Source organism: Balearica regulorum, chromosome 3, assembly GCF_011004875.1.
Source record: "Balearica regulorum gibbericeps isolate bBalReg1 chromosome 3, bBalReg1.pri, whole genome shotgun sequence".
Classification (NCBI taxonomy): Eukaryota; Metazoa; Chordata; class Aves; order Gruiformes; family Gruidae; genus Balearica; species Balearica regulorum.
In genome coordinates, this window is record NC_046186.1 from 41,073,900 (window position 1) to 41,085,221 (window position 11,322).

Below are 11,322 nucleotides of genomic sequence, written 5' to 3' on the forward strand. Positions count from 1 at the left end.
CATGTTAACTGAGGGGGGAAAAAAAAATTTCAAGACCATTCTACAAAAGTCTACCAGCACTCAGAGAAAGGTTTGTACCCAGCCTACAACTGGGCGCAGGATGTTTGACAGTGCACATCAGCACTTTGGATTTGTCCCAAAAGGAACAGCCTTTTTACTGCTTTAACTCCGAGGCTGCCCCCGGTACCAAGTACCAGCAGCTGGCAGACAGCAATAGAGAAACCAAGTGTTTGCACTGAGAAGTAACAGAGACAGCATTCAGGTGGGGACAACAAGCAGGTGGTCTCCTGATAAGCAGAATTTAAAAGAGAAGTAGTTTAAAGCATTTTTTTAAACATATTTTTGTATTTAAGTGACAGTGATACTGTATTTTTTTCATAGCGTTATTTTATTATCAAGAAGCCAAACTATAGATATTTTAAGAAGTCAGCATAAAATATGCTGAAAGAATAAGAAATATTATTCTGCTCTTGGAGCATGAAATACAGCAAAAATATATAATTTAGCTTTTGTACACCATAGAGATAATTTGCTTATAAGAAGTTTTCAGTATTAAGCAACCTAGGATATCTTAAGAAAAAGAAGCATATATATACGAAGACAGGCTGAGACAGCCGGGGTTGTTCAGCCTGGAGAAGGCTCTGGGGAGACCTTACTGTGTCCTTTCAATACTGACAAGGGAGTCATAAGACACACAGGGAGAGACTTTTTATCACAGCCTGTAGTGACAGGACAGGGGGCAATGATTTTAAACTGAAAGAGGATGGGGTTAGATTGGACATAAGGAAGAAATTCTTCACTGTGAGGGTGGTGAGGCACTGGAACAGGTTGCCCAGAGAAGCTGCGGATACCTCATCCGTTGAGGTGTTCAAGGCCAGGTTGGACAGGGCTTTGGGCAACCTGGTCTAGTGGAGGGTGTCCCCACTCATGGCAGGGAGGCTGGAACTATATAGCCCTTAAGGTCCCTTCCAACCCAGACCATTCTGTTGTTTTATTTCCACATTGCTGAAAAATGGCAACTGACAGGCTGGAAAGAACAGCCTGGATCGATAAAGGTTCATTCTGAGAACGTGTGATCCAGTGAAGTAAGTAATAAACTGTTTCTTGTTTAAGCATAGCCGCAGTATTCATGAACACAGTCCCTCCTTCGGCTGCTGAAAACCACAATGGAAGAAACAAATGTAATTCACAAAGTCTGCCTGCAACAAGTACATGACATTCTTTTCCAATGTTCATTAAAAAGAGTTTTGATGCAAAAGATGGTATTTCAACACACTTAAAAAAATCACACTGAATCATCTGAGTAAACATTTTGCAATGGCAATTCTTAAAAATTAGAGAGATTTGGGCCAATGCAAAATAAAGAATTGCAAACTGTCAATAAAGTGGAAAAAGTATCACTAATTCAGCCAAAAAAACCCTGAAATCAAGACATTCAAATTGTCGAAGACAGGTTTTAGAGACAAATTAATGAAGATATTTTTTAATGTGGCATGACTGTCAGCATGAAAAATAACCATGCTTTCACAGGTATAATCAGCAACAATTTATCATTATTTCATTGAAATTAAATACTGAAGAAATTAAGTTTCTGGGCTAACTCTAGAGAGCAAATGAGAGTTCCTGCCCTGGCAGGAGACATGGGAGCTCTCCACTGCTCTGCGGAGGAAAGGAAACAGCGGGTGCTACGGGCCAGAGGCTCTGCCTGACAATCTGCCTCTTGTATTATGCCAAACTTACCAAATTTTTCTGAAAAGCAAAACATGGATGTTAAAAATGTGAGAATCAAATTTAAAGCAAAAATCAACTTGCTTTAGGATTGAGCGGCAGTGAAATAACACAATCAACGTGCAAAATTTGTGTAATGTGTGTGTAATGAATGTATGATATGTAGGTTTATTTCTGTCAAAAAATGTGTCCTGGTCAAATCCTACTTCTTATTAACCTTAAGCTATCCTGGAATTTCTGTTCAACACAACTGCTGCTCTTGGATATTTCCTGAGGTCACATTCACATACTCCTGCTATCATGCCTAACTAGACTAGTTTGCACCTCGTGGCTTGGGAAACCCTTCTGTACACAGGAAATACAAGGGATCAGTCTTCATAAGAGACAATGGGATTTGAACATCGGTGTTCTCTTAGTAAATTATTACGTGTGATTTTTTTTTTCCCACAATAACAATTTTTGTAAAGTCTTAAAATAAAGCAATCATATTTAGCCTTACAGAGCTTTGTTTTGTTAGTAGTCTTCTGTATTTAATCAGGAAGGATTTTAGTTCATTTTCACATCATCAGTGAATGATGTGGCAATCAAGCTGACCAAGGTTATATTAATGTAAATATAAATCCTGTTGCAATGTTGTATGCAACTTTGTTATGCTGAAATAACACACCTTTTGCTCACTGGAAGTTCAGAAAATCTGATACAAGTTCCAACTCCCTCCAACACTCAAAAACCCAGACACTGTCACAAGCTTCCTGAAGATCTGCCACAACTTGTCTACAAGAGGCAATGGTACTCAGGTACAAGAGCTCAACAGGAGAAACAGAGCCAGGCGAGGGGAGTGGTAGAGGCGAGGTGGGTGACAGTGTAATCAAACCCAAGTTAGGAAGCACAGCGAGGGTGAGGTCTCAGTTCAGCAAGGCTCAGCCTCTAGTACTTCATCGATTGAAGAGGCAGCATTTTGTGTGCACAAAGACGACTGCAGGCTCATCAGTGAAACAAATTCTTATTTAAGTGATATGGGTTGTACCTGACAGTATCTTCTTCAAATGGAAAGCAACCATTTCCTTCTACCAATTTTCAGTTCTTCTGTTTGAAAAAGAAAATACATAATGAACAAATAAAGGAACCCAAAACAGCTGGCATAAAGTTAGAGATCTCCTAATCTTTCAAGTTGATTTAACTGATCTGGAAAAAAGGGAATAAAACAATCTCACGGCTTTTACTGCTTCAGCAAATGCTTTCTAAATTTTTTTTTTTAATAGCTGCTATTATTATTTTTTCTTCTTCATTTTAAATAAGATTTAGAGGTCTACTCAGGAGAAATACAGAAAGAGTAGTAATTTTTCCCCATGGTTCTGCTGACCAAGACAGCGTAAGTAAGGATGCAATTTACTTATCAAATCCAGGTTTTCCAATGAATTAGTAAAACTCTTATAAAGTTTCTCTGGCATTAAGGGGTTTATAACTACTCAGCCCACTTAAGCTATTAGTAAATCACAGATTGGTAGGGGTTGGAAGGGACCTCTGGAGATCATCCAGTCCAACCCCCCTGCTAAAGCAGGATCACCTACAGCAGGTTGCACAGGATGGCGTCCAGGCGGGTTCTGAGTATCTCCAGAGAAGGAGACTCCACAACCTCTTTGGGCAGCCTGTTCCAGGGCTCCATCACCCTCAGAGTAAAGAAGTTTTTCCTCATGTTGAAATGGAACTTTCTGTGTTCCAGTTTGTGTCATCATTGTTACGTGTCTGTCTACTAATGATGCAATGATTGATGATACAATTAGGAAAAATATTAGACAATAATATTAGAAAAGTAGAAAAAACCTGGAACAATCAATTTGAGACAAGCAAAGCCCTTCAATTAGATGATGTGTATGTCATGGATGACATTTTGGGAAAGTCTTTTTAAATCCAGCTGGCTTTGTTTTTTCCCTCTCCACTCAATATCTGACCACTGAGCTAAGAAAGCCTGACCCATGGCCAGTATAACCACCAAGGCACTTCAGAGCTCAGTGCACAGTGTCACCTGCCGAACCACCACCAGTTCCCAAACTGCCTGTATTTGCATTCAAAAGAAAATCCTGTTTACTAAAGGTGAGTTTAAATTTCATGTAAGGGGAAAAATAACAGTGAATCACAGTCAGTCAGCAGTTCATCTGCACAAAGACTGGATCACACAATTAAAAAAAATAGTCAGGATTGAAATGTAAAGTACATAGGATTTATCATAAGATGACAACACTCAATAAGCTTTGATGCTTTAAGTAAAAAAAAAAAATCACTAAGTGATTTGGTCACTAAAGCATGCAAGAAAACATATTTAAAGCAAAGAGTCATAGCAGACTGGTGAGTTATTAAATATTTTTACTATAGCTCTTTGATATGGAGAATGGTTATTTTTAAGTCACATTGTACATTCTAGAGAATGGTTTATTAAATCTAAACATACAAAGACTCTAACAGGTTCACAGCGACCTGCGCAGTGTCACTAGGTAACTGTGTGTCACCTACTCCATTGTGGATGTGATTTTCCTGGACAGCTTAGAACCTGTGAATGATACGTGATCATTAGTGAACTAAAAACAATAAAAGGGAAAAAAGGGGCTTGAGACAAAAGTACCCTGAATTATAAATTACAATCCTTTTGCAGAATAGAGTCAAATGGTATCTACTCTAGAAATAAACCCACATTACCACACTTTCACACTTTCAAGTGAGCTCCACATTACTAATGCTCTTCTCTACCTCTGCATTCCTTGTGTTTATTCATTTTGCCTCACCTTTCTTAACCCTTCTGAGTTCATATCTGTCTTTAAATAGATTTCTGAGTTCCTGTATATATTTTTGTATATTATTTCACAAAAATGTGACTATATTTTCATAAAAATTCGCATAGCAGTTTATAGTCACTCGATTTTGAATCAAGACCACATTTAAAGTTTCATTAGGACAGAGATACCTGATCCGTCTTCATAAAAAAACCAAAACAAAACCAAAAAACCCAACCAAAAACCCCACACACGTCCTAGTCATATCCATCCAAAATAAAATCCCTGGAATACAGATGAAACTTCCAGTTGGGCAAGTCCTTAAATTACTGATTAGGAGAACATACTACATATTCTATTTCTTTAAAGCTCTTTTCCAAAGTATTCCTTACTGCCTCTGTCTGTGATGGGACAGTGGACTATACAAATCTTTGCTTGAACAACTCAGCAACAGATGTAGAAACAGGCATACTTGCAACAGACCATGCAAAGACTTCCAGATTTTTCAGTCTTCTAGAACTAGAAAGCCAGTAGTGGAAGCAAGTCATAACGCTAACAATCTTTCCCATACCACCAGTGACCACCTTCTCAAACCTACATCCTCCAGTGCTAGAGTTAAAACTTCAGTCTCAGGTTAACAGTATCACCATTTTAAAGCCATCTCTACTGAAATCTACTATAGTTTCAACATTATTCTAAACATCACAATCTGTGGAACACTATTTCACCATACTAGAGAAATCGCACTTCTCTGTCTAAATAAAAGCAAATTGAGACAATGAAGTCATTCCTCATTCACTGCTTCTGCAATGTTCTCCACTAGTCAAGTTCTCATTTTATGCTGATCTCACATAACAAGACAAAACAATTGTTCTTACAAACCCAAAATGTGTGATTGCAGAACTCAGATAACTGTCTGGAGCAGCCACAGGTTCCAAAATTTATTTTAAAGTTCAGTTTGATGGTTCGTTTGTTTTCTGCTACAATAACAAATGGAAATACCATTTGCCAAGAGACAGGCTTTACAACTTCAGGGTTTCAGATACATCCTTGCCCAAGACCCACAAGCCTTCTGAATAGCTGCTTTACATCTTCACGGTCTTACCTATATCCTTTAGCAAGACTCACAAGCCTCCTGTACTCATATAAAGTATTGACAACTGTAAAAAAAACCCCAACCAACAAAAAAGAATACTTTTAATTGGTCTATTCTCTCTTTCCTCTCATCCTTGGAAATGAAAGGCCTTTATTCCTCATTTCCCTCAGAGTAGCAGGGAGTACAGGACTCTCTCTGCAGTTACAATTCAGAATAACTGTTCAGTCAACACAAAGGGAGATAAAACTTAACAAATGTAAGGTGCTTGTTGAATGCACTGAGATCAAATCAATTTTTAACATCCATTCAACTTTTTATTTTTAAAAAATTCTGTATTTATTTCATAGACAGAAGGTACTAAGCAGCACAGTACCTACTGGCTACATTCTACTGACTGTTTTTCATTAACAACGAACTGATGCATGCTTGTTGACAAGGAATATTTTGTACTTGTAAAAAGTATGGAGCGGAGAGAGAAGTATAGTTTGTAGGAAAAGCAGTAAATGTATTGAAGATGACAGCTAAGAGGATCACAGTCTTGGCACGTTATGTTCCCTGTGCATCTAAGATCCAAAAGCACCGTCCATGGGCAGCAAATGCAGGACACACACGCCATGCCTTCCTCCCTGTGCTCCCTCCAGTCCCCTCACCAAATTCCAGTGGAGGAGCTCTGCTGAAAGCAAACAAAAACCCGACCCAAAATAAAATAAAAAAGCACCGTTGTTTGTGGACTGTGAGTCACTGTAAGTAGCTGTTCATAATTCAAGTGTGTCTGTGCTAATACCCACTGAGAAGACTGGCAACATCCTACATGAAAGAGGGAGACCGTCACTACAAAAACAGTGACTACAAGATTTGGTGTCTGATCTTGCAGCAGACTAAGGTCACAGCTCTTGGGGGGGGGGGGGGGGGGGGGGGAAGTAAAGCGATTATTGCAAGTAGCTGTCTTATAAATTTCAGAAAATAGGGATGTTCCTGAAGCATGAAGAGGATGAAGTCTGTGCTTTAGTCAGCTGAGCTTTAACGTTGATGGGAGAGGTTTATCAGCCATATGGTAGCAGGCTGATATACATTGACTAATCCATTTTGAAATCCTAAGACAGAAAATAGCTTGCCCTTTTACAAGTGCCAAAAATAGACATAAAAATATGAAGCAACAGCTTAAAAGGCTTTGCCTTATTGAATCAACACAAGCCTGAAGTGTGGAGTGTGAAATTTCTTCCCTTCCAAAATTAATGGTCTTTTGGGGAAGAAATAAAACAAACACCTTCACAGATGGTGTGAGGAGACAGCTTCAGGTGACTGCTGCCACAGAGGGTAACTGACAGTAGCCAGCAGCAGCTTAGCACAGACCCTCGCTGAGCCCAGACCTGCAGTGGCCATGATGTGTACCTATCATAAACCGAGAGCTGTCAGAGCACCAGCTGTGCTGCCTCTCGTCAACAGACACACAGCGTGCAGGGGAACAAGTTGTTCCATGTTGTGGAGAGTTACTGTCTTTTAGATATGTTGGGATGAACTAACATTAGCTGGAGAAACTGGGATAAGGAAGATGATGAATATATTGACTAGGAGCAATTAGCTGCAGGACAAAGCTGTGTAGCAGTATTTCTTTTCACGTGCTCTCAAATAGACCACACAAAAAGAAAGACACTAGAGAGCCTAAGTGATGCTCATTCATCAATCTAGTCTAGCACACCTACTCAAAGAAGAGGGATCCAAGTATAAACCATAGAAGAACTTCAGCTCCTGTCATAGCCCTGCAGCAGAATTTGGCTTAAAAAGAAGATCAGTGAAAGCACAGGTTTCTTTTAACAAAATTTTCCTATTTAAAATGTGTTTTCCTCTACAATATTTCAGATGAAGCCTAATACAATCATTTAAATAACTTATACTAAAACTGCAAGTAGCATTTGCTCTCTTTAGAACTACTGAGCAGACATAAGTCACCATCTGCAACCAGAGTTTGCTCAAGTCCAAAAAGCAGATTTCAACAAAAGAAGCCTCTTGTGCAGGTACAAAACGATTGCTTTTTTTCCACTCTGTCTCAAGATAGCACACTCCAAATCCCTAAAGCTGACCAGGACCTGAAGGTTAGCAGCTTGGTTCTTCCTCTGTTCAAGTCAGAGCCATAAGAACAACAGGCACAAGGACAGCTACTACCTCTAAAGCCCTAGAGGGCTCAGCTACTAAAATAATACCTTCAGCCCACAGATGACACAACCATTTGAAATAGGAAACATGGTGAATTTGTTTTTACGTATTTCAGTGCATTTGCATTAATTAAAACCACCTTAATATTAGAACATTCTACATTTCCATCTCAAGCCTTTAGTTGAATGGCAAGTGTAAGATACCATCATTAAACTGCACATGTAACCATAACGAGATAGGAATTTGTAGAATATACACAAAAATATTAATAATTGCATATGCTTATCTACCTGGTTAGCAAGAAAGTGCCAGACTAAAAGCAATGGCTATACATAACTACAGTCAACTCATTTTACTGGACGACTGTTGAAGAAACAATATTTATTTAAAATCTTTTTTGGTATTTATTCAATACCTTTTGGCCCTTTTTTAATGAAAAATTTCATGCATATTAAGTGACTATTGAAATGAGTGTTTTAAATCATATTATAGAGATTTAAAAAGTGATTTAAATAATTTTTATAGACTTTCAGTATCCATATGGAAATAAATAACTGAATACATCAATATGCTATAGAGCATGTTTAATTTGGGGAAGCAATATTGACCCATTGTATGAATCATTAATCTTTGCCAAGTAAGGTTATTTTGCTACGGAACAGCACAGGTGACGAAAACCAATTCCAGTAAAGATAATTGTCTCTTGAAAACAAGGGGAATAGTAACAACAGGGGAGAAGAACATTTCTAAATTAAACCACAAATATTTGCCCTCTCCACCCAGATCCCAGGAGCACGTCACATAGCACACCACCACTATTTTCAATGACGTGGCAAACCATAACTAGGGATCATGTAAATTCACATATGCAACATATCCAGCATAGGTCTCAAAAAGAAAAAAGCCTTCCTGATACTTTAAACTATAACAAGTACATAATTTGCTTTACGATCCTTCTTATCTTTCAGTTATGCAACTTGGGTGTGAGGGCAAGGGACATAATTTAGCAATAGATACATCAACCATCAGGCATGTTTTGTAAGGAAGCCTGTCATTTACCTTTGTAAGGTACAAGCCATCATGACATTAAGTTTCTTCCCACCTCCCATGCTGGCAATAGGACAGTATGATTAACTAATAAAGCCACTGTTCATCATAATAATACAAAGCTCATAACACCCACTTCCCAAAACTGGATTAGGGGAAGGCAGGGGCAGGGCAAGCAACCGACACACAAACCCAACTAGCCCTTACAAGCTGTGGAAGATGTTTTGCTTCAGCAGTGACAGGTCTCCGGCTGCACATGCAGCTCCCAGGAGGTGAAGCCCACGCAGCTGGTGCAAGGCCACTGCTCCCACACAGCTGTACGGGACGGACCTGACCTGTCCTTGGTTTCTTCCTAAGGAGCAAAACCTTCCCTTCCAGTGCTGTTTCTCAAGACATCTCCCACATCTCTTGAGGCATTCGTATCACTTCAAGGATTCAGAGAACATCTACAACTTATAAGGCATGAATTTTAACACGGAATCCCATGAACAAACACACACACATATGTAAATGTGTACAGTAGCACTTCTGTAAAACAAACTTATGCCACACAGACTAAGCTATCGTTGGCAACCTGTCCCCTCACACGCACCTACTTGGAACGGAGGCAATACCCAGGGGAACGGGGCACAGCCACCTGACAAGAAGTTCAAAAGTACGCTCCCACGAACCAGCAAAAAAGCGTGGGCAAACACAGACACACCACCCCCACCCCCATGTAGCCAGGGTGTTTTGAACCGAACTATAGCTTGGAGGGCGTTTTCAACGCCATCGCACTGGGAAGCAGAAGGGACCCAGAAGGGATCCAGCCGGCCTCCGCCTGAACACCGCCACCTCCCCGGCGCGCAGCTGACCGCAGCACCGCCGCGGCCCGGGCCTCATCCCTCCCCCCCACCGCGGCCTCGGCCCAGCCGCTGCACCTGTCCCGCCGCACCCCGGGAGAGGCGACTGCCGGTCCCGCCGCCGCGCCCCGGCAGCGGCCCCAGAGTCTCACGCGGATCGCGGCAGCCCCCGGGCGGGCACACCCGCCCGGCCGGCCGCCCGCCGCGAAAGGCAGCGGGCCGGGCAGCCTGCAAGGCACGGCCGCACAACCGCTGCACAGCCCCCGCCCGGCCCTGCCGCCCCCCGTCCGGCCGCGGCCTGCAGGCGAGGCCGGCGGCCGCCTCCCTGGCGCCCGCCGGAGCCTGCTGGGCCGCCGCGCCGCCTACCCGGGCTCTTGAGGTTGTACCGGGCCTCCATGGCAGCGGGCACCGCTCACTCCCTCTGCAGCGTCTCTGGCAGCGAGGGCCAGGACAGGGGACGGAGGAGGAGAAAAGCCGGGCCCGGCCGAGCCCGCCTCGCCTCGGGAAACTCCCCTGACGTGGCAGCGGCAGCAGCGGCCTCGCTGTGACCGCGGAGGGAGGCACCTGCCGCGCCGGCACCGCCCCCGGGGCCTCGCCGTTCCCGCCCCGCGGCCTGGCCCCGCGGGATGGCCTTCGGCAGGGCCCGCCCAGCCCGGGCCCGAAGCAGGCCGCGCAGCTAGGGGCGGGCGGGAGTGCCACGGCAGCTGGTGAATATTCATGTCGTGTGTTGCACAAATTAAAATTAACAAGCTGCCCGTCCTTCTCTGTCGTAGCGTGGAAGAAGCAGCCAGTTTCCAGCAGCGATATATGAGACTCGGGCCCTGCAGCAGAACCGTGACTCCAAGCGCAGCCCGGCTGGGACATGATGCTACGATCACTAGGCCGCAGTTCTGCCGTGGTGGCTGCAGTAGTGAAAATGCCCGCTGCGTCCCCATCTGGTCTCTGCCTTGAGCCACAGAGGTCATGGGATGAGGTGCCTCAAGACTTCATAGCACAAGTAGATCGGTTTGAAAACTGGGTGCTTAGAAAAGGGGCTTCTGGGAACCCACAGACCCACCAACACCCCACCCGAAAGACTGAACCACACTGTAAGACTTCACAGCATCTTGTTTGTTGGTTTTCAGGATCATGACAAACTGAAACAGTGTCATACACCACTGATTGTTAGTTTAGGCCAGAATTACCAGCAAGAGCTTGACGTAATGGGGATATCAGCTTTTCCATGCCACAATGTGAGAGGAGAATTTGAATCTACAACTTTGGTTTCTCTGCCACCTGGTTACAGCCATGGTACACTTGGGATAGCACTTTTAAGAATGTATAGCTAAGGAAATACAACATGAAAGTGGTCATAATCTCAGCAGTCTCAGTTTCCCTTTAATTCAGTACAGGCTGTAAATAAGAAACATCTAAGCTTTTATGTGCTTGTCATCAACAGCATAAGCTTGAAACTCTTGTCTCTGTCTCATGAATTGTCCTTAATTTTCTCTGTTACTTTTATATTCTTCCTAATCATCTTTAAAAAAATAATTTTTTCATGTTTTGATGTCTTAGTCCTCTTTTCTGCTTTCCTTCTTTGATTGAACAGCAATGGAAATCAGTTGCAAACAAAAACATTTGAGTAGGGATATTTTTTTCACCTCCTCATGCTCTCAGGACTACAAAACAAGGTGTTACTCTTCCCTTT

At 42.4% G+C, this 11,322-nt stretch overlaps 1 protein-coding gene across 3 annotated transcripts in view; it reads right to left on the minus strand.

Moving 5' to 3' along the window:
* The window catches only part of UBE2J1 (ubiquitin conjugating enzyme E2 J1), a 30,406-nt gene extending 20,179 nt beyond the window's left edge, over nt 1-10,227 (minus strand). Inside the window, exon 1 of one of the 3 annotated variants that reach the window (XM_075747666.1) lies at nt 10,002-10,227. In XM_075747666.1, the coding sequence (XP_075603781.1) occupies nt 10,002-10,032 (31 nt within the window). In that variant the 5' untranslated portion in view covers nt 10,033-10,227. The remainder of the gene's footprint in view (nt 1-10,001) is intronic. The other 2 variants (XM_075747668.1, XM_075747667.1) reach the window with 2 other exon arrangements.
* Between the last annotated feature and the right edge of the window lie 1,095 nt (nt 10,228-11,322).